The 27,247-nt window shown below is 46.1% G+C and overlaps 1 protein-coding gene across 2 annotated transcripts in view; it reads left to right on the forward strand.

The window, feature by feature from the left end:
- Window positions 1–3,035: 3,035 nt before the first annotated feature.
- The window catches only part of rbpjb (recombination signal binding protein for immunoglobulin kappa J region b), a 78,856-nt gene continuing 54,644 nt past the window's right edge, over window positions 3,036–27,247 (forward strand). Inside the window, exon 1 of one of the 2 annotated variants that reach the window (XM_084165665.1) lies at window positions 3,036–3,121. Coding sequence is in view for 1 of the 2 variants with exons in the window: in XM_084165664.1 (XP_084021790.1) it covers window positions 18,148–18,167 (20 nt within the window). In the remaining variant the exon portion in view is untranslated. Of the gene's footprint in view, window positions 3,122–18,086; window positions 18,168–27,247 lie in introns of those variants that run through there. The other variant, XM_084165664.1, reaches the window with a different exon arrangement.

Here is a 27,247-nt window from a genome sequence, read left to right on the forward strand (position 1 = left end):
CGACTGTTGGAACATGACCTTTATGCTAAGGCAGAAAAGTGTCTGTTTTTCCAGCAGTCCGTCTCCTTCCTCGGATACCGCATTACCACCTCAGGTGTGGAGATGAAGGGAGATCGCATTTCAGCCGTGCATAATTGGCTGACTCCAACCACGGTAAAGGAGGTGCAGCGATTTATTGGCTTTGCCAACTACTAACGGAGGTTTATCCGGGGCTTTGGCAAGGTCGCAGCTCCCATCACATCTCTGTTGAAGGGTGGGCAGTCCCGGCTCTGCTTGTCTGCTGAGGCTGACAGGGCCTTCAGTAACCTGAGGGTTCTGTTCACCTCAGCCCCGGTACTGGCCCATCCCGATCCATCACTACCGTTCGTAGTGGAGGTGGATGCATCCAAGGCAGGGATAGGCGCTGTCCTATCGCAACGCTCGGGCACGCCATCCATGCTCCGCCCCTGTGCCTTCTTCTCCAAGAAGCTCAGCCCGGCGAAGCAGAACTACGACGTTGGTGATCGGGAACTGTTGGCTGTTGTCCGAGCCCTGACCGTGTGGAGGCACTGGCTCGAAGGGGCAAAACACCCTTTCCTCGTCTGGATGGAACACCGTAACCTGGAGTACATCCGGGCAGGGAGGAGGCTGAATCCTCGCCAGGCCAGGTGGGCCCTATTCTTCACCCGGTTTGATTTTACACTATCTTACATCCCAGGTACGAAGAATGTGAAAGCAGATGCACTGTCACGGCTGTACGACACAGAGGAGAGGCCCATAGACAACACCCCCATACTCCCGGCCTCCTGCATTGTGGCGCCGGTAGTATGGGCGATGGACGCGGACATAGAGCAGGCGTTACGCACAGAGCCATCTCCACCTCAGTGTCCAGCTGGGCTGCAGTACGTGCCTGCTCTTGGCCGTGACCGTCTGATCTATTGGGCACACACGTCCCTCTCCTCTGGTCACCCATGTATCAGTCGTACAGTGCGCTGCCTGACCGGAAAGTACTGGTGCCCTACCTTGACTAAGGACGTGAGGGTGCATGTCTCCTTCTGCTCGGTGTGCGCCCAGAGTAAGGCACCTAGGCACCTCCCAGCGGGTAAGTTACAGCCCTTACCAGTTCCACAATGGCCATGGTCCCACTTCTGTATTGACTTCCTTGCTGATCTTCCCCTCTCTCAAGGTAACACCACCATCCTGGTCGTGGACCGCTTTTCCAAAGCCTGCCGCCTCCTTCCTCTGCCCGGTCTCCCCGCGGCCCTGCAGACTGCGGAGGCCCTGTTTACACACGTCTTCCGGCACTACGGGGTGCCAGAGGTCATAGTGTCTGACCTGGGTCCCCAGTTTACATTCAGGGTCTGGAAGGCGTTCATGGAACGTCTGGGGGTCTCGGTCATCCTGACCTCTGGTTTTCACCCCGAGTCAAATGCTCAGGTGGAACGGGTGAATCAGGATGTGGGTAGGTTCCTGCAGTCCTACTGCCAGGACCGGCCGGGGGAGTGGTCGGTGTTCTTGCCATGGGCCGAATATGCCCAGAACTCTCTCCGTCACTCCTCCACTAACCTAATGCCATTTCAATGTGTTTTAGGTTATCAGCCGGTTCTGGCACCGTGGCATCAGAGCCAGACCGAGGCTCCTGTGGTGGATGACTGGTTTCTGCGCGCGGAGGAGATGTGGAACGCTGCTCACGTACACCTCCAACGCGCCGTGCGTCGCCAGAAGGCCAACGCTGACCGCCACTGCAGTGAGGCCCCGGTCTTTGTACTGGGTGATCGGGTCTGGCCTCGACCCGGAATCTGCCCCTCCGCCTGCCCTGCCGGAAGCTGAGCCCGCGGTTTGTGGGGCCGTTCAAAGTCCTGAGGAGAATAAACAAGGTTACCTGTAGTTTATCACTCCCTCCAGATTATCGTATTAACCCCTCGTTCCATTTGTCTCTCCTCAGGTCGGTGGTGGCTGGTCCGCTCCAGGAGGCTGAGGTGTGGGAGGTCCCTCCACCCCCTCTGGACATCGAGGGGGCCCCGGCGTACTCTGTCCGTTCCATCCTGAATTCGAGGCGTCGGGTGGGGGGCCTTCAGTACCTCTTGGAGTGGGAGGGGTATGGTCCAGAGGTGCGGTGCTGGGTCCCCGTGAGGGATATCCTCGATCCCTCCCTGTTGCGGGATTTCCACCGTTGCCATCCGGCTCGCCCTGCTCCGCGTCCTCCTGGCCGTCCCCTCATCAGGACCTGTATATGTGTTCCCTCTGCCTCCTTGTCTTTGTGTGTGATTGTTTATTGTAGAGGAGAGAGAAGCTCGGTGGAGCTCCGTGTATTTTGTATCACCGGGAATATTCGTTGTGTGCCTTGTATTTTCCAGTGTGCCTGTTTATGCGCACTGGAGTGTTTTTACGCATTACTGCGTAACTCTGTGGTTCAGAATAAATCCTGTTATTCTGTGATTTACCCTCCTGCGCCTGACTCCTTCAAAATCACCTCATCACAACTATACATTCCCTCCTCCTAGCTCCTACAGCTCATCACATAACAGTCCCTGCTATCTAGTCTGGGGCATGCATCCTCCAACAAACATTTCCGGGGCCTCTTCAGAATCCGCCAAGAATGGGACATGGGGTCAGAGGGCCGCCGGACCCCCTCGACGGGCCCCCTCTCCTAATCACCAGGGCTCTTCCTGTCTCTCTGGGCCCCCCGGCTGACAGCCAGAGAGATGGAGGACGAGGGGGAACCAGACGGTCAGGGCCTTAGTGCAGCCCACTTGGCAGGCTCCTACTGTGGGGCTCTGTGTGTGTGTGTGTGTGTGTGTGTGTGTGTGTGTGTGTTTGGTTGCCTTTTTTGTGTTAATCTATGTCTACTTGTCTGTGTGACGCTGTGTTTGTTTCTGTGTGTATTTATTTGTGTGTGTGTGTGTGTATTTATTTGAGTGTGTGTGCGTGTGTGTATGCAGATGTGTATGTAGCAGACGTGGGCGTAAGGAATCAAGGGTCAGGGTTAAAAATGCTGCAGTTGACAAAGTAAAGCTGCCATCCAAACACTATCTCCACAACAATAGCATTAGCAACAAGGAGGAAATATGTATCACGTAATCATGCACTACACAGTGAGGGAGACTCTGTAATGGGACTTTAGACAGGATCAACTTGAAAGGTAAGGTATTGCCACTGACATTCTGAAGACCTAAAACATCAAGGATAGGTTTTTGTTCAACCAAACCATTTTTGCTGTTTTCTTACAAGGTTTTATGAGTTGGCTTTATCCATGGGTTGCATTAGTATTTTGCAATTGGTGGGACTGCTCCAAAAATCCTTATTGTTTTACATAAATGTGTTCAGTTCTCGCTATATGTGACTGAACCAACTTTGTGTCAGTAGTATATTGCAGAATAAGGGCACTAACCCAAACTAAACCAGTTGTTGAGCTTAGTTTACTGGATATGAATATCCCATAAGAATTTACACAAAGTGGAGAGATTTACTTTTGTTGGAAACCTTCATTGTTATGACATCTTTGTCCTTTTCCTCTTTGTTCTTGTGTCTGGTTTAGATTTGAGCAGGGATTCTGTACAAGCCCTCACTACAATGAAAACCTCCCAAAACATTGGAACGGGTCCTTATTGACCACAATATTGCATATCAAGATTCAGGAGCAAATATTTCCACCACATCCTGACAACAAACTAAATCATTTCTGTTGAGGTTTGGAGAAATAGGGCTGCCTATAATCGAAAAGGACTCCAATAAATCTTGATTTTGGCGTATGCGTCCTGAAAGGTCGAAAGATCTCGTTAAAGATTTACACAAACACAGTGTGGAACTATGTATTGGCTCATGGTTTCCACATACCCTGAAGGGAGGAACATGACTGTCACTTACAGTAAAAGTATGTCTACAGTAACAGACTGTCCAATAAGGGCTTCCCAATCACATCAGTTACTGAGTCAGCATTGCCATAGCATAGCATGAATGTTGTTGCTAACGCAAATCAATGTGTGGTTCCAACGTCCTTGTTGTATATTTTAGATGACTACCATCGGACCAAACTTGCCTAATGTTATTAGCCAGTTAAGGGAAACTACAGTAGGCCGAAGGCAATTGAACAGTTCACAAAGCTTGTTGCAGATGCCTTCAAAGCATTCACAATGTGCATGGTATTACTAACCTGTTTTTTGGCGACATTTTTGTGTAAAAAATACCAGAAACCTCATTATAATCTCGTGGTGAGATTTATTTAGAAACTTTTCTTAAAAATGTGCGTTATCAGGAGGCGATTATTAAATAGTAAATTGAGCAATAAATAAATAGTCACCTGTTTATATAACGCACATTGTTGGAGTGGCTGATTGTTCACCAGCTGGACGAGTCCCATAAAGCTGCCAGAAGGGCAGCACACGGGAGGGAAGGACTGGGGAAGAGAGGTTACTCCCGTATAGTCGTACTCAGTACCAGAGATAATGGAGGGAGCTCGGTTTTGTTCCCCACAGAATACAGCAAGACCCCGGAGCCCAGAAGACAGTATCCCGGAGGAGGTCTCCTGGAGGACACCCATTATTTTCTCTTTGTTTATTATTTAAATAAACACCCTTGAAACCGAGCTAATACAATTCTGTCCGTGTCTGATCTGTGTACACGTCTTGATCAAACCCTCTGGTCTGCCACAAGTGGTGGAGAATGCGGGCATTCTGAAAACGTGGTCAGATCAGGGTTGATGTTTACGCAGCATCAGCATGGACTGAGTTGATAGCTCAGTTCGTCCGGGCCCAACAGGCACAACAGGCGGTTCAGGAACGAATGCTGGAGGAACAGCGGCTACAAAATATTCGCCTCGTTGAGGAAATCAGGAAGCTACAAGGAGGAGCGCCTACTGAATCGCATCCAAACCTGTTTTTAATCAAGCTAACGGAGGATGATGACATCGAAACATACCTCTGCACGTTTGAACGGACAGCGCTACGGGAAGGATGGCCAAGGCCGAAGTGGGCAAGTCTGCTGGCCCCATTCCTGTCCAGGAATGCCCAAATGGTGTATTGGGACCTTAACGACGAACAGGCGGCTAACTACGACGGTCTCAAATGGGAGCTACTCAGCCGCTATGGGTACAGCATGGCCCATTGGGCTCAACAGTTCCACGACTGGAGGTTCGTGGCCGACGCCTCCCCCCGAGCCCAGATGAGCGACCTACTGTGCATCACCAGGGCTCCTAACCGACATATCCACCCTCTCCATCATAGACAAAGTGGTCATGGATTGCTTCTTATGGGTGCTACCCCACGACAGCATGTCCACGCGCGCCCCAGACCTTGGAGGACCTCCTGGGATTAGTGGAGATGCATCAGGACACCGTGGTCCTGCTGAAGGGGAGCCGGGCCGAGTCGGGGACCGGTCCGAGGGGACGGAAGGACAACCCACCGCCGTATACCCCGAACCGACAGTCAGCGGGGCCAAAGGGCCGCTGACCCGCGGAGAGACGGCTGGGGGAGAGCCGATCCACCGCCGACGACCCCAGGTAGATGGAGACCAAAGGAGGTGTTTTGAGTCTAGCGCCCGGGGGCACCTTGCATGGAATTGCCCGGCTTGAGAGGAGTCAATGCCATCAGCGAGCCGCGGAGGTGAGGTGGGCCACGCAGTGAACTAAGTCACCTCCTGTTGGGTGCACCACAAACCATCGGCACCCATGGTCCCGGTGAAAGGACACGACACTGAAGCTCTACTGGACTCCGGGAGTGTGGTTACGCTCGTAGCCATGAGCCTGCTGGCCCAGGGGACCGAACGTGGCATGGATATGTCTGTTTCCTGTGTCCACAGTGACACCAAGCGGTATCTGACCATACAGTCCAACATCGTGACACCACAAGGGAGCTGCCAGATGATGGTGGGTGCTGTACCGGAGTTACCGGTACCCCTCCTTGTGGGACGAGATTGTCCGCTGCTCGCAGCACTGTGGAGGCACGAGCTGAGGATAAAGGTATGAGCCGGTGGGAGACGAGAGCGAGGACGACCCATCGCCTGCGTGGCCCAGAAGCAAGCGGTTGACATGCCCGTATCTACGGGTCCGGAGTATGAGGGGGCACTGGAACCCGACCCCCCCCCCGGTGAACAACTGGAGGAGGAGCCTGTCCTCCCCCTCATCGATTTCGAGGGACCAGCCGTGTCACCCGCCATGGGCCAACTGAGGGGACAGTTCGGGACTGCCCAGTGGGAGGATCCGAATTTGAAAGCTGCCGCTGCCCAAGCGAAAGCTCGGGGGGAGGCTCCCCTTTTTCCTATTTTGTTGCCTTACAACCTGGAATTAAAATTGTTTGTATCATTTGATTTACACAACATGCCTACCAATTTGAAGATGCAAAATATTTTTTGGGGTGAAACAGAAAAACAGAAAACTTGAGCGTGCATAACTATTCACCACCCCCAAAGTCATTACTTTGTAGAGCCACCTTTTGCAGCAATTACAACTGCAAGTCACTTGGGGTATGTCTCTATAAGCTTGGCACATCTAGCCACTGGAATTTTTGCCTATTCTTCAAGGCAAAACTGCTCCAGCTCTTTCAAGTTGGATGGGTTCCGCTGGTGTACAGTAATCTTTAAGTCATACTACAGATTCTCAATTGGATTGAGGTCCGGGCTTTGACTAGGCCATTCCAAGACATTTAAATGTATCCCCTTAAACCACTCGAGTGTTGCTTTAGCAGTATGCTTAGGGTCATTGTCCTGCTGGAAGGTGAACCTCCGTCCCAGTCTCAAATCTCTGGAAGACTGAAACAGGTTTCCCTCAAGAATTTCCCTGTATTTAGCGCCATCCAGCATTCCTTCAATTCTGACCAGTTTCCCATTCCCTGCCGATGAAAAACATCCCCACAGCATGATGCTGCCAACACCATGCTTCACTGTGGGGATGGTATTCTCAGGGTGATGAGGGGTGTTGGGTTTGCGCCAGACATAGCGTTTTCCTTGATGGCCAAAAAGCTCAATTTTAGTCTCATCGGACCAGAGTACCTTCTTCCATATGACCAGAGTACCTTCTACCACATGGCTTTTGGCGAACACCAAATGTGTTTGCTTATTTATTTCTTTAAGCAGTGGCTTTTTTCTGGCCAGTCTTCCGTAAAGCCCAGCTCTGTGGAGTGTACGGCTTAAAGTGGTCCTATGGACAGATACTCCAATCTCCGCTGTGGAGATTTGCAGCTCTTTCAGGGTTATCTTTGTTCTCTTTGTTGCCTCTCTGATTAATGCCCTCCTTGCTTGGTCCGTGAGTTTGGTGGGCGGCCCTCTCTTGGCAGGTTTGTTGTGGTGCCATATTCTTTCCATTTTTTAATAATGGATTTAATGGTGCTCCGTGGGATGTTCAAAGTTTCAGATATTTTTTTATAACCCAACCCTGATCTGTACTTCTCCACAACTTGGTCCCTGACCTGTTTGGATAGCTCCTTGGTCTTCATGGTGCTGCTTGCTTGGTGGTGCCCCTTGCTTAGTGGTGTTGCAGACTCTGGAGCCTTTCAGAACAGGTGTATATATACTGAGATCATGTGACAGATCATGTGACACTTAGATTGCACACAGGTGGACTTTATTTAACTAATTATGTGACTTCTGAAGGTAATTGGTTGCACCAGATCTTATTTAGTGGCTTCATAGCAAAGGGGTTGAATACATATACACACACCGCTTTTCCGTTAATTATTTTGAAGAATTTATTGAAACAAGTTATTTTTTTCATTTCACTTCACCAATTTGGACTATTTTGTGTATGTCCATTACATGAAATCCAAATAAAAATCCATTTAAATTACAGGTTGTAATGCAACAAAATAGGAAAAACGCCAAGGGGGATGAATACTTTTGCAAGGCACTGTACTGTTGCTTCCCCAACGGTACATGGGAATCGTTCTTCAGCTGGCCCACACTGGGAATGGAGGAGACCCGGGAAGGATCGCCGCCCGGTTCCACTGGCCCGGGATGAGGAGAGCTGTGGAAGACTATTGTCGCAGCTGCCTGGAGTGTCAAATCACTGCCCCAAAAGCACACTTCCGAAACCCGCTGGTCCCCCTACAGATCATCTGTGTGCCCTTTGAACGCATAGCCATGGACATAGTGGGACCCCTGGTAAAAACGGCATGAGGACACCGGTACATCCTGGTAATGGTAGATTATGCCACCCGGTATCCCAAGGCCATTCCCCTTCGTGCGGCGGTCTCCAAGGGAATCGCCCGGGAGCTGTTCCACCTCTTTAGCTGGGTGGGCATCCCGAACGAGATCTTGACAGACCAAGGTTCCGAGTTGATGTCCCGCCTAATGAAAGATGTGTGTGCTCTCCTGCAGATCAAGCAGATCCGGACCTCCGTCTTTCACCCGCAGACGGATGGGCTCGTCGAGCGGTTCAATAAAACGCTCAAACAAATGCTGCGGAAGGTCATCGAGTGGGATGGGAAGAACTGGGACCAGCTACTACCCCACCTAATGTTCTCGGTTTGAGAAGTGCCCCAGGCATCCACCGGGTTTTCCCCTTTCGAACTCCTCTACGGGAGGAGGCCACGCGGCCTACTGGACCTCGCCAAGGAGGTGTGGGAAGCCCAGCCGACCCCCTTACGCAGCGTAGTGGAACACATGGAGATGATGAGGGAGCGGATGACAGCCATATGGCCAGTGGTAAGGGAACATATGGAGAAGGCCCAACGCACCCAAGCCCTACAATCGGGGAATCCAGCCCCGAGAATTCCAGGTGGGAGACAAGGTGCTGGTCTTAATCCTCACGGCAGAAAGTAAGTTCCTGGCAACATGGCACGGGCCGTACGAGGTGATAGAGAAGCTGGGACCCGTCAATTACCGCGTACGGCAGCCGGGGAGATGGAAACACCAACAGATTTACCACGTGAACTTATTGAAGAGGTTGCACGAGAGGAAAGCCTTGGCCGTGTTATGGTTGGGACACAGGACATCAACGGTACCAGTGGTGGTCCCGAGCAATGAGGACCTCGACCTGGCCCAGAAGCAAACGCTCCGGGAGTTCGTCGATCGGAACACAGTGGTGTTCTACGAGAAGCTGGGCCGCACGACCCTCATTGAACACCACGTCTGTCCCCGGCCCGAGGAAACGGTACGAAAGAGGCCATACCGGATCCCTGAGGCCCGAAGGAAGGCCGTGAAGCAGGAAGTGGAGGCTATGCTGAGGATGGGGATCCTCGAAGAGTCCCACATCGCATAGTGCATCCCCAAACCGGACAGTAGCCTGCGCTTCTGTAATGACTTCCGGGGTGTGAACGACATCAGCTTGTTCGACGCCTACCCCATGCCGAGGGTGGACGAGCTCATCGACCGATCTGGAGAGGCCTGGTACATCAGCATCCTCGACCTGACCAAAGGATATTGGCAGGTACTGTTGACAGCCTCCATCGGGAGAAGACAGCGTTTTCGACACCATACGGCTTATATCCGTACCGGGTGCTCCCATTCGGTCTCCACGGAGCCCCATCCACGTTCCAGCGCCTGATAGTACGCAGCGGCCTATTTGGATGATATCATCATCCACAGCCAAGGTTGGGAAGAGTTCTGACGCACCTCCAGGCGGTGCTGGATGCTCTCAGGCTAGCCAGGTTGACAGCGAACCCCAAGAAATGCAAGCTAGGGTTCGACGAGGTATAGTAGCTGGGGTTTTTGATTGGACTGGGGAACGTCAAGCCCCAGGAGAGGAAGGTCCACACGGTACGTGACTGGCCCGTTCCACGCACTAAAACACAGGTCAAGTCCTTCCTGGGACTGGCAGGATACTACAGCCGGTTTATCCCCAACTTTGCGTTTATAGCCTCCCCCTTACCGATCTAACCAGGGCCCGCCTCCCAAAAACAGTGAAATGGACGGGCGAGACCAAAGCGGCGTTCAGGCGCCTGAGGGAAGTGCTGTGCTCCCATCCGATTCTCATAACGCCCGATTTCCAGGTACCGATGTTGGTCCAGACGGACGCATGCGACACGGGACTAGGGGCCATCCTGTCCCAGGTACACGATGCGGAGGAGCACCCCATCATGTACTTAAGCCGAAAGCTGATATCCAGAGAAAAAAGTACTTGATTGTCGAGAAAGAGTGCCTAGCGGTGAAGTGGGCGCTAGACACTCTCAAGTATTACCTGTTGGGCACCCACTTCACCCTGGTCACAGACCATGCTCCCCTGGTCTGGATGGCCAGGGGAAGGGACACAAACGATCGGGTCACCAGGTGGTTCTTGTCCCTTCAATGCTTCTCTTTTTCTGTTGTGCACAGGTCAGGGGTGAAGCATGGGAACGCGGATGCCCTATCGAGAAGGGAAACATATGTCGCACTGACAACCGCCCCCTCCCCGACATACGTCGAGGCCTGGTGACAGACGGAGTCTACATCACGCGGTGATGGCTCCCTCTGCTGGACGTGCCAGGTCTCGACGGGCTCTCCGGCCAGGACTAATTGGGACTGATTGTGGTTTGTGAGTAATCAAGGGGCTGATTGCTCACCAGCTGGACGAGTCCCATAAAGCTGCCAGAAGGGCAGCACACGGGAGGGAAGGACTGGGGAAGAGAGGTTACTCCCGTATAGTCGTACTCAGTACCAGAGATAATGGAGGGAGCTCGGTTTTGTTCCCCACAGGATACAGCAAGACCACGGAGCCCAGAAGACGGTTTCCCGGAGGAGGTCTCCTGGAGGAGCCCAGAAGAAGGTATCCCGGTGGAGGTCTCCTGGAGGAGGTCTCCCGGAGGAGCCCAGAAGACAGTATCCCGGAGGAGGTCTCCTGGAGGAGCCCAGAAGACGGTATCCCGGAGGAGGTCTCCCGGAGGAGCCCAGAAGACAGTATCCCGGAGGAGGTCTCCCGGAGGAGCCCAGAAGATAGTATCCCGGAGGAGGTCTCCCGGAGGAGCCCACAAGACAGTATCCCGGAGACCTATTCTTTTCTCTTTGTTTATTATTTAAATAAACACCCTTGAAACCTGAGCTAATACAATTATGTCCGTGTCTGATCTGTGTAAACGTCTTAACCAAACCCCCTGGTCTGCCACACAACATAATTAGAACAGTAAAAAGTACTTTTTGTCTTACCTGTGGTATACTTTCAGCCAATCAGCATTCAGGGTTCGAACCACCTGCTTTATAATTAGGTGTATGGTATTTTTTCACTTTGCACATTGATTTTGCATTATGAAAATGTCGCCCTTAAAACACAGTAAAAAATGGCTGTAGAGAGAACATTGGAGTATAATCCACCCTTAGGTTTGGCTCGTATTGTTCCTCAATATCTTTGATATTAACTTCTCACACAAACTGTGGCAGCAGCAGTGCATCCTATCAGATTGTTATCAATGATATGATATGCCTTCTCCTGTTTGGAATCTTCATTGAATAGTATCACACACACGAAAGGTCACTGGTTCGAATCCCCCAGCCGACTAAGTGAAAAATCTGGCAATGTGCCCTAGAGCAAGGCACTTAACCATAATTGCTCTGTAAGTTGCTCTGGATAAGAGCGTCTGCTAAATGACTACTGTGAAAATCAACTTACATTATCTCACTGCGACTAAGTCATTCTTCTAGATATCTGTTCCCTATATAGTGCACTACTTTTGCCCATTAAAAGTAGTGCACTATATTATACGGAATAGGTGGCCATTGGGGGGGTAGTGAAACAGTTTATATAGAAAGTGCTATCTCAGTTTCCCCTCCAATGTCCTTCAGTCTTTGAGCAATAAAAAAAAAAGTGAACAACTGTAAGGGGGAGAGCTCAGTCTGTCCCTGAGGGGGAAAACAAATGATGTGATCTCTGCCAGAAAATGTGACCTATGCCAAAAACGCATCATCTGCTTTACTTATGAATGGCTGATGTTGTTATCATAATTTGCTTATCACTATTTTGGTGGCCTGTTCCGGGGTCTGATCTTAGAAGATTGGACATCCTCTTTATGGAATATAGCAAGCACTCAAGTATCACAGCCTTGCCATTTGCTGGTGTAATATGGATATGCCACAAAACCAGGTCAGGTGGCTATAACCACATACTAGTATTGAGAAATGTGAGCCAAAATCGATTAAAGTTCCTTCACTAAATTCCATCCGGCTCGCACAAACCAAGGCTATTTACTTTAATACTAGCAGAGGGTTGCAACTATTATGGCAAAATACAACAAGTTTTTGTTTAGCAAATAACTAATTTGGGATAATTCATAGTCTTTTTAAAGTATTCAACACATTCCAAGAGTACGTCTCCCGTTTTCATAATATAATGAATAATACATATTTCAGAACTCATGATCAATTGCACAGTTTTTTTTTTAATCAGACGAAGCAGCGGCCCAAGGCAAAGACTGAACTCTAAAAGATACTGCCAAGACACAGAGCCAGACGACACTCATATACTTTCTATTAAACTGTTTCCCTTCGTATGAAATGAGATTACAATCTGCCATGCACAACTCCACTGCTCCACCGGGGTGATTAGAAAATAGTTGTGGTCACAGGTATAAGGTCAAGAACTTGGTAAAATAGAGAAATGACAGATTTGTTTAATGTTTTGTTAATAGTGTAATTCTAATAATTTCTGATGCTGATAGAATCACATGTTCTACAGTTATGGTCCATGTGATTTTTTTTTGTTAAAACCAACACTCATTCCAAATGCTTGTAAAATACATTTGACATAGATTTGTATACCTACTCCATCAAGAGTTTGATTTCTTATCAAGTTTTAGATTGACTAACAAGCAATAAAACCTCATTAATGCCATAATGAAGGTAATAAATTCTCCCATTGTGACCGATAGACATGGACAGGCATTTCTGGTTTCACTTTAAAATGATGTACTGTGTGTAACCATGTCAAGTAACTTACTTTTGTAAGTCTAAAACGTCATGATTGTATAGATAATATATCTTGTAACTGAGTCTGAAAAGGCATCAGGCCTTTTGAAGCCTCAACACCAGCCTCTCCCCCTGGACTCCATGTCCCCTCCACGTCACGTCCCCTCCATAGCCAGCCTGTCTCCCCGTCCTTCATGCCTTGAACTCACTCACACCCACGCACTAGCCATGCAAAGTAATGCGTGACTCTCGTCTTGTGAGGCGCTGTGGCTTTCATTCATAAAGAGAATCTGATAATATCTGAGTCAGATCTGACAGACTCAGAGGCTTGAAAGATGTTTGTTTATATGCAGGAGAAGGAGAGAAGCGTATTCTAGGTTACAGGCAGGGACGGCCTGTTCAATAGGGCGATATGGGCGACGCACTGCCAAACGGGAAAAGGAAGGGATTTTTTTCTAATCAATTATATCACGGCAACAGTACTAGTTATCAGTGTTCTAATCTGATCTGACTGCCACTAAATGTCAAATCAGGCTAAAGTCGTGCTTCAAATGGCCCCGCCCGTTTTTGGGGCGATTTCAGTCAGGTTGAAAATCGCCCAGAAGTCTCTCATAGCCTGTCATGTAAAATCAATTTTTTTCAAATTTCAAAGCTTTCAATACATTCTCTATGGGTGTCTGTGGGCTTGCACTTACGCGCTTTCGTCATACGTGACGTAACCATGAACGTAACTAAGAAAATAGCAGCTAGCAGCGTCTCTGTTGCGACCTGCAGTGTGGCGTTATTTTATGTTTTTAATTTGTAGACATTCTGCCAACCATGGATTTTTACAGTGGTGGGTTTTGGACTGATCTTGTTGATCGTGTACATACCCGCTACGAACGGACTAAATAATGAAAACGCTGCTGGCAGCGGAATCCAATACAGCTGGGAGACTTGGCTGGATGACAGAGTCCCGGACAGAGAAGTGGAGCCGGCCGGCTTCACCCTGGTCAGAGCGGACCGCGATCCTGGTAAGAGAGCGACTCTGTACCCCCCGACATTGAACTGCTTTCTGTGTCACTGCGACCTTACTATCTGCCCCGTGAGTTCCCCCAATTGTTTGTTACCGTTGTGTACTGTTGATAATCACAAGTTTACTGGAGAACTGAGACCAAGTAGAGACTTTGGACAGGGTGGATATGGTATAATAAAGGCAGTTTATTCAGAGGTAAAGATATCTGGAATCGCGTGCACGGACCCGTTCGTCAAACTCTTAGGGAGCTATCTGAAGAGAGCCCTTAAAACATTGTGTGCAGACATTTTATACAATAAATGATGTAGGTTGAATCTAGTAGTTCTGATCTTCTGATTGGTCCTGATGAGTTGGGCGAGGTCCCCTCCACTGTTGCATTGGCTCTGAGTTGGGTTCTCTGTCTTCAAATGTTCAGCCTAAAGAGAGGGGATTTTTGTGTGTGTGTGTGTGTGTGTTTAACAGTGATGATGTGTGTGTGTGTGTGTGTTATCAGTGATGATGTGTGTGTGTGTGTGTGTGTGTGTGTGTGTCCTCAGAGCAAGAACTCGTGAGTTGGAAGAACTGAGAGACCTATGGCGTGGGTGTTGTCCTTGGCCACCTGCTGACAAGGCTGACAAGATAGGACTCTTTTGTCCATTGTTATAGGATAGGAACAGCATTGATTGAAAACAAACGCCCAACACAAAATGGGTCATGCACAAGATTTTAGTCAGACCAAGCTATAACATTATATATTTACTACGACAGTACATTCAACCAAAAGCTAATATAACAAAGGCATCAGAGATTATTTATAATCTGTCACAGAAACTGGAATCCATCTCCCCAGATCAGTCAATAAATGCTTCTGGTATTGACTTATATGCTGCCCCTGTCTTCATGTTGTTGCTGGACATATCTTTTTTAAAATGTGTGTAGGTCACCTAAATCATCAGAAAAATTGCCCCTCCTGAGAATTTTTTCAGGAGCCGCCACTGGTTACAGGGCAAGTATGATTTCCTGCCTGTTTTTGTCTGCCTGTCAATCTGGCACCTACACTTCCTGTGCATTTGTATCCATCTGAAATGTCTGAAAGTCTATGTCTGAAAGTCTATGTCTGAAAGTCTATGTCTGAAAGTCTATGTCTGAAAGTTTATGTCTGAAAGTCTATGTCTGAAAGTCTATGTCTGAAAGTCTATGTCTGAAAGTCTATGTCTGAAAGTCTATGTCTGAAAGTCTATGTCTGAAAGTCTATGTCTCAAAGTCTATGTCTCAAATGTCTGAAAGTCTATGTCTGAAAGTCTGTCTGAAAGGCTGTCTGAAAGTCTGAAATCTTCACATCTCTTTCTCTTTCTGTCTCTCTCTGTCTGTATGTCTGTCTGATTCTCTATCTGAATGTCTGTCCAGCTATTTCAGGAAGTTTCATCACAACAGATTCCACACAAATCCCCGAGATGTCAACTGAGCTGCCCTCCAAGAAACTGCTGAAGAACCTGTATTCCAACTTCACTACTTGTTTGATCGTCTGGCTTTTTTCCTCATTCGCTTTCACAAAGCTCAAACCACAGATAAAATATCCTCTCATAATGATTCATTACGACCCTAAACTCAAAACCATGAAAATGAGTCTTCAGAGTTCAGAACAAACTATAATTTCCCCTCATTAATTTCACTATTTCAGCTTGGCACTCCAAAGAAAAAGGCTATCCAGACCTGTGTATCCTAGTGACAAATATATAAACATATCAAAATGGATGACGAGCTGCCAAATCCATCATACAGTGACCCTGTCCATCTTGGTCAGGTCTGGTCGGGAACAAGAAGGAGGTTGGCGAATGATGACCAATCTGTCTATTGGCGACGCTCAGGCAGTCAAGTGAGAGGATTTATAGATGGAGCACTCGTGGCATAGTCATGATTGCTTGAATTGGCAGCTTACCTTCCCTTTATTGAGCTCTAGAGAAGGTTCCTGTCCATTTAAAATAATTGTTTTATACCTTACGAGAGAGAGGGGCGAGGAAAGACAGGGAAAGATTGAGTAGATGGACGTCGCTTGATTAGAACCAAACGTGGTGCTTTAGCCTTTAATTTGAATGTTTTACCACATTGTTTTGGTTGTGAGTTCACACATGAATTTTCCAAAGTACTCGGAATCATGATGCAGATGCCAAAATGCAACAGACGGAGACATCAGGATTACAAGGGGGGCCCTAAAAGGAAACATTAAATCACGTCTGGAAGTATCCATAAAAATATGTTATGAGTTTTACAACAGTGAGAGGTTAGAGGTCAACTTCAGTTGTTAAACAAAAGAATCCCACAAAAAAATAACATATTGACAAGCATCGATGGCAATAGCTTGATTTCATTTCTCTCTCTCTCTCTCTCGCTCACTCTGTTTTTTCCCCTCCCTCTTCTGAAAAGTACTTGCACTTGTGTAGTCTTTTTTACTGTGTTCAGCTGTAAAACATTTGGGGAAACTTTACTCTTCCTGTATTCAATGCTGGGACTAGCTGGAGGTCATCGGCTGACCATTAAAATAATGAAAGAACGGAAAATCGCATTGGGGAGTATGTGGCCCTCCTCTCTCCGTGTCTTCATAGTGTGGGCGTCAAGCCAGTCACACTCTCATGCAAAATCTTCCCCTGCCTCAATCCCCCCCCCCCCCCCCACCCCTCTCACTATTTCCCTCACACTCTCACACTCTCTGACTCCCCCATCTTTCTTACTCTCCCTTTCACTTTTGCTCTCTCCCTCTCTTTACTTCTCTCTCCGACTCTCTCTCTGACTCCCCCCTCTTTCTCAATCACTCATTCTCTCTCTCTCTCTCTTTACTTTCCTCCCTGACTCCCCCCTCTCTTTCTCTCTCTCTCTCTCTTTACTTCTCTCCCTGACTCCCCCTCTCTTTCTCTCTCTCTCTCTCTTTACTTCTCTCCCTGACTCCCCCTCTCTTTCTCTCTCTCGCTCTCTCTCTCTCTCTCTTTCTCTCTTTACTTCTCTCCCAGACTCCCCTCCTTTCTTTCTCTCTTTCTCACTCACTGTCTTTCCCTCTCTCTCTCTGGCAGACTTGCGAAGGGCCAATAAAAATGAGTTATGCTGAAGGATATGAAACGTGAGGATTTATATGGTATGCACTGGGAAAGATAGCATCTGGTGCACTACGTATAAGAAGTGTGTGTATGGATTCTGCCAGAGTTATTTAGTCAGTTATTTTGTTTTTCCTCTAGGATGAAATTGCCTGTGCTTAGCTCCATTTATCCTGAAAAACTCCCCAGTCATTAACAATTACAAGCATACCAATAACATGATGCAGCCACCACTATGCTTAAAAATATGGAGAGTGGTACTCAGTAATGTGTTGTATTGGATTTGCCCCAAACATAACACTGTATTCTGGACAAAAAGTTAATTGATTTGCCACATTTTTTGCAGTTTTACTTTAGTGCCTTACTGCAAACAGGATGCATGTTTTGGAGTATTTTTATACTGTACAGGCTTCCTTCTTTTCACTCTGTCAATTAGGTTAGTATTGTGGAGTAACTACAATGTTGTTGATCCATCCTCAGTTTTCTCCAATCACAGCCATTCAACTATCACAGCCATGTAACTGTTTTAAAGTCACCATTGGCCTCATGGTGAAATCCCTGAGCAGTTTCCTTCCTCTCCGGCAACTGAGTTAGGAAGCACACCTGTATCTTTGTAGTTACTGGGTGTATTGATACACCATCCAAAGTGTAATTAATAACTTCACCATGCTCAAAGGGATATTCAATGTCTGCTTTTTTACCAATAGGTGCCCTTCTTTGCGAGGTGTTGCAAAACCTCCCTGGTCTTTGTGGTTGAATCTGTGTTTGAAATTCACCACTCGATTGAAGGACCTTAGAGATAATTGTATGTGTGGGGTACAGAGATCAGGTAGTCATTCAAAAATCATGTTAAACACTATTATTGCATACAGAGTGAGTCCTGCGGGCCTGGCAACATTCTATGCCAAACTAAGTTCCAATCGGTGCTGTAATTAAGGTAAACACATAGGAATACTATTTCAGCGCTAAAAAATAAGCAACACCTCCACTCCACGTTCATCTCGCGATAGGACGAGGATCCCTCCATGCTTGTCTATGGTGAGAGTTTTCTTGGTCTCGCGTGATGTCTGAAGTTTCCCACGCCTATTGTTATGGCGTCTGCCCTTTTCTTTCGCTCTCTCTAGCTACCCGCCACCTCCCCCTCCTTTCTGGACTCCTCTCCCGCCCCTTTCTCTCGCTCTCCATCGTCCTTGCATCCCCAGTCTGCTTCTGTTGTCTCGGCGGATTGTTGGTCTGGGGGAGAAAGGATATCGCGAGTGTTGGAGTTTTGGTGAGAGTTTGTGGAAGATGGCGCCTGTTGTGACAGGGTAAGTCTGAGATTCAGGGCTGGTGGTTGTACTGGAGTTAAAGTGAATTTAAGTTTTTCAGACAGAATTGGTTGCTTATGTTCGAGCATAGATTGTCGACCACATTTGGGTATTGATGGCCATTTGTTTTCAGTCGGCTAAAACATTTTCTTTGTCTAAATGTATTGTGTGTGCTTTCGTTTGACTACTTCACTGTACTGACTGTTGCTGAACCACGGTGCTGTGTTGTGGGGCTGGAGCTAGCTCGCTGCTGCTAGCTTTCAGAGGTCTGTTTTCAGCACCAGGCAACGACACGAGTACAATCAGTGTGGGCTGGGGAAAAATAAACGGTTGTGTTTGTCAATATTTAGAGAATATGATTCAACAATATATCCCACGATATTAATGTATTCACCGTCTAACTATGTTGCAATTGAATATACAGTTCCGCTGTGCTTAAAACACGTTGTGGCTTTGTCAAGTAAGGCATCGTTTTCTGTCTACATTGCGTTCGACTCATATGTCTGTGTTGTTAGCTGGCTGGCTAACTAGCTAGTTAGCTTTGTGGATATTTCTCTATCGATTATTGGTAAATACACTTGCAGACTTGTGATTAATTAATGTTTTGCCTTGCGTAAATGTACTCGAATATAAAGTGGTGTTTATAAAACAGTCCCATGCCATATCCTCTCCATGCGCTGTGCAGACACATTTTTATTTTTATTTTTTAGTGCAACTAGGGGCATAACCTAACGCTAATTCCCTAGAAACTACCCGAAAGTCAAAAAACTAAAACATCACGTTGTGGATATTTTTTTCTTTGTACACCTGAAATTTGGTACCTTTTTCTATATAGGTCCGTAAACGAGAATATGCGTGAAATGTGACGCCCATGTCCAACGTTGGTTCGATGGTTTATGAAATAGCGAGGGCTCTAATAAGATAGCTACTGTAGTTATTTAACTAGTTTGAAGCTACGTACATTTCTGAAAGGCAGTACTAAAAGAGGCAGCTAGTTAACTAATCTGTCTAAATACCCTATATTTTTGCTGCTGGAGGCGACGAGATAAATGATCACCTCAGACTCGCTATCTTCCTGAATGTTAGTCAGTTCCATGGGCTTTGTCCAATTTCTTTGATTGTAACTAATTTTGCAATTCGGAGATAATAGACGTGGTAATTATTTTAAGAAAAAATATAAATGAAATGGGCTTCATTTAGCCTATATGTCACTAGACTTTATAATTGACTGGGAAATAGTATTGTCATTTTAGCTTGCCTTAAGTCTAGTACTCTGTAGTGTAACTTTCCAAGTTTCCAATGCTGTTAAGATGCAAGAACTAGTATTAATGTTACTATGATGTATTATAAACTACTAGCAAAATAGGATCTACAGTAGCTATCTGGTCTATGGATATCTCTCCCATTCCCAAAACAGTCCTGTAATTTCAATGGTTTGCTTGCACATTAGCCAAACACAAGCCTTTTTTGTACTGTGGAGTCAGTAATCCCCACAGACAGCTCAGTGGGTGACAGACATTAGCTGGGCTTTTTGGAGGAGGTGTGTGGGGAGGGGGATGGGGGGTCGAGGGGTGACAATGCGTGCTCATTTGGGGCTTTCCAGCAGACCTGAGCTGATTTCTGTTTGGAGAGGGCAGGCGGGGCGGGTCTGGGTGGCTGGCCACCTGTCCAGATGATATTTGCTAAAGCTGTGTGCTTTTTTTCTGCGGGGGAGGGAGGGAGTGGGTGGGGTGGGGGTTTAGAATGCCATAAGGGGTCTTTATTATCATGTGGGCCGGGCATGTCAACGGCTGGAGGCTAGGGACGAGAGAGAGAGGGATAGCGAGAGAGAGCCCACAGCCCCACTCAGGGTCAGATCTGACAGACATGGTCCCCTCTCAGAGAGTTGGCAGGGCAGAGAGCTGTGGTTGAGGCAGGGCACTAGTGCAGAGATGAGAGGGAAGTCTGAACTGGTTGTGTTCAGTAGCGCACACCGTATCAACTTTTTTCCAATGGAAAACATACGCGTTCTTATTGGAAAAATTGAAGCAGTAGGCTATAGCCTATGTCTGAGTTTGTGAGCAAAATGTGTAAAAAATGAACACATTGTAGGGGCTTACTGAAAGTCTTGCTTAAGTTAAGATGGTTGTAGTGTATATCGGAACTCTTTCAGCTCAGTTTATCCTTAATAGTATCATATTTGAGCTGTCACAGAACATAAGACCAGCTTACCTGCAGCCTAGGTCTAGCATATCTCCTCAACACAGCTCTCTGAATGTTAGAAAAACTGGAATAAGATAAGGTTGCTGTGTAATCTTTCTTCCCCCCTCAGAAAGTGAGCCTGATACCAGTGAGCCTGATACCAGTGAGCCTGATACCAGTGTGCCTGAGCCTGATACCAGTGTGCCTGATACCAGTGTGCCTGATACCAGTGTGCCTGATACCAGTGTGCCTGATACCAGTGTGCCTGATACCAGTGAGGCTGATACCAGTGAGGCTGATACCAGTGAGCCTTCTGGGCATCACCTGGGATGATAAAAGCATGAATCATTTATTTCAACACAATGCTGCCTCGGCTTGGCCCCGGTGGACGATGCTGCCTCGGCTTGGCCCCGGGGAACGCTATTTGATTTAACTTGTCTATTTTTTTCATGTCCTCCCACTTTTACCTCTGCCGAAAAGGCGTACAGAGGGACAAGTTAGTTGAGTCAAAGCCGTGCCTCTTTTCGCCCATGTAATGACACTGTTAAACCTGCCTGTGAGGGACAGAGGTGGTGTGTGTGTGTGCATATTTGCGTGTTTGTGGTTAGTTAGGGAGTGTGTTGTGTTTAAGCATATGTGTGAGTCACTGAGTGTGTGTGTGTGTGTGTACGTGTATTTGGTGTGCGAGTTCTCTGAAACAGGAGTTGAGGTCTCTGTGTGTGTGAAGCAGTCTCTAGGGTCCTCTCCTCTTCCCGTTCCCCCATTATGAAAGGAGAGGTTCAGAGAGAGAGGAGCAGATGTGGAAGCAGTGACCTTTTTGGTGGCGGATGGCTGGGGTACAGTTAAAAGGGTCCGCCGATTCATCCCTCCCGGCACACACACACACACACACACACACACACACACTCCCCGCCTCACTCCCTCCTCTACCTGAGCCGAGGCATTGAAGGATCGGATGAGGGAGGAGGTACACACTGGTAAAAAGCCAATGTGTGTGTCACATTGGGATCTGAGAGCTATAAATGGTCTTACTGAAGAGAAGTGCCCCACATTCAGTAGATGCACTGAAACATCTCCAATGTCGGGTGCAGATTATTGAACATGGAAGGCGATGAATAACGTGCAGTTTGCCTCGCTTGTAGTTTTTACTCTGTCAAAGTTGCTATGATGATTTGAAATGGGGCTGTGGCTTCATTTCAGTGTGATGCCTAATGCCTATGTTATTAATGTTTTGCCCACCATGGACCAGCCAGGTTGAACTCAACCTGTTGGAGTCATGACTAGTGCTGTGGCGGTCATGACATTTTGTCAGCCGGTTATTGTCATATAAAAGACTGCCGGTGTCACGTTAATTAACATAAACACATTTAGCATCTCCAGGCCTCCACGCATACAAGCCGCTGATGCACGCCTTTGGAACATCTACATAAAAAAAAAAAAAAAAAGTATAATAAATAAATTGAATATAAACCATCACAATAAATCCATTATTTATTTTTGGTAGATCTAAAGACACATTATGATATGATTTTTTTCCCAGAAGAACAGAATATGAGTTGGCCTACTGTGCTACTGTATGCTATCTGGCCATTGGCTGTAAGCTTGTTCATTTAGCAGACAAGATATGCTTAGAAGTCCCGTGCCATTATTTTATATTATATGATTTTATAGTAAGATGAACTTTTTAAATATATTTTTCACATTCCGGAGCGAGTGTGCATGTGAAGTGGCTATTTTGAGCGTTAAAGTGATCATTTGAAACACATCGTATATGGTAGATTTAGAGTTATTTGCCAACTTTAGTTGTGAATGATACAAACCTTAGAATGTCTTTAGAAGTGAAAATGTATATGAGCTGCATGATGCGACTATAGGCTATTGAGGATTTGAGAAAGTCGCAAAAAAAGCTTGCGTTCTGTTCCATACCTCAGGCTGCACACGCTGTTTTCATCAAGTGATCATATTTTCATCCATCAGACTACTTTGTATTTCATCTTGTCTTTACTAATATGTAAAATTAGTTTCGATTTAGAATGGCCCGTTTATGAAATGGGCAGGGAAAAAAATACGTCATCCGTGTGCGCTCCAATAGCGAATTGCTACTCCGGTTATTTCACTCCATGCATCAACCACTGTTTGAGGAGCATGCAGCCTCTCGCTGCGCAACAGGTGATATTCCGCCCAAACGCTATATGCAATGGGCTCTCCAATCCTGTTCCTGCAGCTACCCAGTGCTTTAATTTGGGACGCGAAGTGAAATCTGTTCGGGAACATCGATAGTGACATGTTTTCACAACGGAACATATTACATTAAACTGTTGACAGCCCCTCTCTCTGCGCGCTCAATTAAGAATTGAAGGAGAGAGAGGAGATGGAAACGCAGTAAGATATTCTGTAGCTAAAGGTAATGTCAGCCTATTAATTCTGAAAATATTTTTTTTTCTTCCTATTACTAGGCTATTTAAAACCAAATATAAGCTGCCCTGCACAATCAATGAACCAACAGCATGGCCTAGGCCTGTACATTCTCTCCCAGACTCATGGACATAAAGTTTGAAGCGTAGCATAAAGTGACCAGTCCATCCAGTATGCATTATAATACAGTCCACACTCAAAGGCCAGTACTAGAATGTGTTTAATTTTGGAGTATAGGCTAGACCAATTATGAACCAACGACTACTTAAATCATTTTTTTTTAAAATGTTCTGCCGTGTGTAAGATGCTGTAGGCTGTGTATTGTATAACGGCACAGTCATTAATTCCATTTTTTTTTTTTTGGGGGGGGGGGGGGGCTTATATATATGCGTAAACTCCAATATGCTTATGATTGTTTTGAATTAATTAAATTACATTAATTAATTAATCATCACCTTAGAAAGCGAAAATTTCAATTTTGTTGTTAGGCTTTGAAACAACATCCAACACGACCATGTTTTCCACTCAGTTTCAACCTGCTGTTGAACTTCTTTCTTCAAATTGATCAATCACAGTGAGGTGAGTTTTAAAAGCAGGATACTGTTTTGATGATAAATGTTTGATGTTATTTTCGATTGCATTTGCATTGATGTCAGAGTGGTTAGAGGGCCAATAGAGCCCTGAGTACCAGGCCATTAGAGTCCTGATGGTCGTTAGTGAGTTGAGTATTACCAACTCATGTCCAGAGTGCATAAGAGGAGATTACCGTGACTCAACGGTCACATGGAATTTGACTGCGGTCATGACTCATGACTGCTGGTGTGGCGGTAATACTGTCACTGCAACAGGCCTAGTTTTGACGTGCTTCCCTACCACGCTCAGTCTTGTTCGTTCTTTCTTTCTTATTCTTTCTCTCTGAGGGAAACGCAAGGGATGAGAAGGCATATTTTTTGAGTCATTTGGCTTGGCACTCCCCATTCTTGGCCCTCCGCCACATGCTAGCGAGTGTGGAAGAGGCAAGGATTTCTTTCAATGTGAATAAGCCCAAGCCACGGATATCTCATACGTTAGTTTCCCATTTTTTACAGGACAAGTGGTTTTCTTTATTTGTCATGGACAATTCCATGGTAGCAGTGACTCTGACACTCACTTTAAAATGTATGCCAAGCAACAACCATTGATTGCAAAGTTTTAACAAACCATATACGCTGAAGTCTGCTTTTAACAATTGCCACAGAAATGTATATATTTTTGGGTACTTTTCCCCCAATTTTGTGATATCCAATTGGTAGTTAGTCTTGTCCCATCGCTGCAACTCCTGAATGGACTCGGGAGAGAGCCATGTGTCCTCCGAAACACTTCCCTGCCTAGCCGCACTGCTTCTTGATACACTGCTCGCTTAACCCGGAAGCCAGCCACACCAATGTGTCTGAGGAAACACTGTACAACTGGCGACCGAAGTCAGCGTTCATGCACCCGGCCCGCCACAAGGAGTCGCGAGAGCACGATGCCGGCCAAACCCTTCCCTAACCCGGATGACGCTGGGCCAATTGTGCGCTGCCTCATGGGTCTCCCGGTCACTGCCGGCTGCGACACAGCCTGGGATCGAACCCGGGTCTGTAGTGACGCCTCTAGCACTGCCTTAGACCGCTGCTCCACTCGGGAGGCCACTCGGAAATGTTTTCTAAAACACATTTACTTGAGGAACAGTGCAGATGCAAAGTTTGGTAACAGAAAGACAGTAAAATCTCCCTCTGTTTTTTTTATGTGACCATGTTTTCTCAAATCTGTTAAATATCTACTCTGAATTAAGATTGTCTGCAGAAAGAATGGGGTGTCAGCTATGATATTACATTTACATTTACATTTGAGTCATTTAGCAGACGCTCTTATCCAGAGCGACTTACAGGAACAATTAGGGTTAAGTGCCTTGCTCAAGGGCACATCGGCAGATTTTTCACCTAGTCAGCTCGGGGATTAGAACCAGCGACCTTTCGGTTACTGGCACAATGCTCTTAACCACTAAGCTACCTGCCGCCCATATGACACCTTGAGTTAAAAAAAATATATATATTTTGGGTATTGAGCTACAGTAAGTGAAGTTAAGTAGATCAATACCCAGTAACACAATGACAGTAACAGAATGACATCATTGGTCCCTGATCTGAACTATACAGAAATGCATAATTATAAATGTGTAATTTTATAAATGTGTAATCTTTTTTACCATAGAGAATCAGACAGAAATGTAGTCTACACTCTGTCTATTGACTTCTCTGCAAATTCAAGCCTGTTTCAAAATACAACACAGCCCATTTAAGGCTCTCCTGGATGATGGTTGGCCACACTTGGTAGCCTATAAAATATTGCAACCAAATACTTTTTATGTCTTTATAAAATAATTACTGCAAGGGCTCGAAATGAAGGTTGTCCCTGGGACGATACACATGTCTACGTTTCAAAACAGACTGGGACAGTTCTGCGATGACAGAACCTAAATTCATACGACCACAGCACATACATTTCTTTACAAAAGCAATGAGACTGACGCAACAACCGTTTTGAGCTTATAATATTTATTTATTAATATTATAAACGCAACACTGCGCACATGGCTGAAGGCTATGTGCGAATGTGCCAAAATGCAATTCGCGGGAAAACACTGTTCTCAAAAGCGCACTGCATGCACGAGCGGTGACCTAGATGAAAATATCCATTCGAAATGAAGAAAGAGGGGAGATCTAAAAATGCATCAATTTGCATGGGTTACTAATATGACTGGGATTATGCCTTTGGCTGCTGGACAATACAATAAAGTTGATTTTGAAAACCAATAGATCATGAGAAAAATGCTGGTTTCAATGGCCCTATTTAAGTGTCTATTAAATAACTCCCTCAACATTTCTATGGTCGTATTTTGACTACGCTAGGCTACTTTGAAAGAAGGTAAGACGTGCTTCATAAAATGACATAAAACGTCCAGGTTTTAAACCATTTCAGTTAAATAGTTTCAAAAATGCTGACCGCTTCCGCTCAGATTCAAGGTGGGTGATGTGCGGTGCACAACAAAGCATTGTCCTTCACTCTCCGGTCTTGTGACCATTTTGATCTGAACAAACCGTGCCTCGAGTATGTTGACAGAATCAAGCCTTTAGACGTTAATGTTAATTATCCTTCATTATTGTGGTCCTCTGTAGCTCAGTTGATAGAGCATTGCGCTTACAACGCTAGGATAGTGGGTTCAATTCCCGAGACCACTCATACATAAAATGTATGCATGCATGACTGTAAGTCGCTTTGGATAAAAGCATCTGCTAAATGGCATATATGATTATATTTTATTATGTTTGACAAACATGACTGGCGTTGTAGCCTATATTTATGTAATTAAAAGTCTCATTAAAGTTTGGCAAAATGTTCATGTCAGCATCGGTTTGGACATGAGGTTGTAGCCAATTTGCACGTAGGCTTTTTTTATTTATCTACATAAAAAAATTGATTTGATTATTATTATTCCAATGTTGTCCCCTCTGATCCAATTTTGATCTGAGTAATTGTTTGATATTGGGACAAGACCAAATTTGGTTGGTCCAGACCGGACCAAATCTGTACCAACAGTAGAGCACAACACATTACTGTAGAGAAGCGTTCAGTACAGTAAAGAAAAGTAGTGTATAGGACAGTCCAGTAGAGTATATTTAAGCAATAAGGCACGATGGGGTGTGGTATATGGCCAATATACCACGGCTAAGGGCTGTTCTTAGGCACGAAGCAACGCCATATACCATAAACCCCTGAGGTGCCTTATTGCTATTATAAACTGGTTACCAACGTAATTAAAATAAATGTTTTGTCATACCTGTGGTATACAGTCTGATGTACCACGGATGTCAGCCAATCAGCATTCAGGGCTCAAACCACCCAGTTTATAATACATTAAGCTGTACTCTACTCATGTATGCTCTACTGTACTGAACTTTACTGTAATGAACTGTACTGAACTTTACTGTAATGAACTCTACTGTAATGAACTCTACTGTACTGAAATCTACTTTTCTTTACTGTACAGTACTCTGCTGTACTCTACTCTGCTGTACTCTACTCTGCTGTACTCTACTCTGCTGTACTGTACTCTGCTGTACTCTACTCTGCTGTACTCTACTCTGCTGTACTCTACTCTGCTGTACTGTACTCTGCTGTACTTTACTCTGCTGTACTCTGCTGTACTCTGCTGCAACTGTGGTTTGTGACTTCTATGATTTTCCTTTGTGGCCAATTCAATTGCAGTCATTCTGTTACAGATTTTTTGGTGACTCGATTTGGTAAGAGTGACACGTTTTAACCACTTAATAATTCATAAACAAAATTGTTATCGGTAAAAACACCAAGTAATTGCAAGGTCTATCTTTACTTGTTACTTGTGTGAACTTTCATAATCCTCCCTCATGAAGGAGAGGAATTCGAAAATATCTTAAAGATATGTG

The sequence above is a fragment of the Coregonus lavaretus genome (assembly GCF_964263955.1).
Source record: "Coregonus lavaretus genome assembly, chromosome: 7".
Classification (NCBI taxonomy): Eukaryota; Metazoa; Chordata; class Actinopteri; order Salmoniformes; family Salmonidae; genus Coregonus; species Coregonus lavaretus.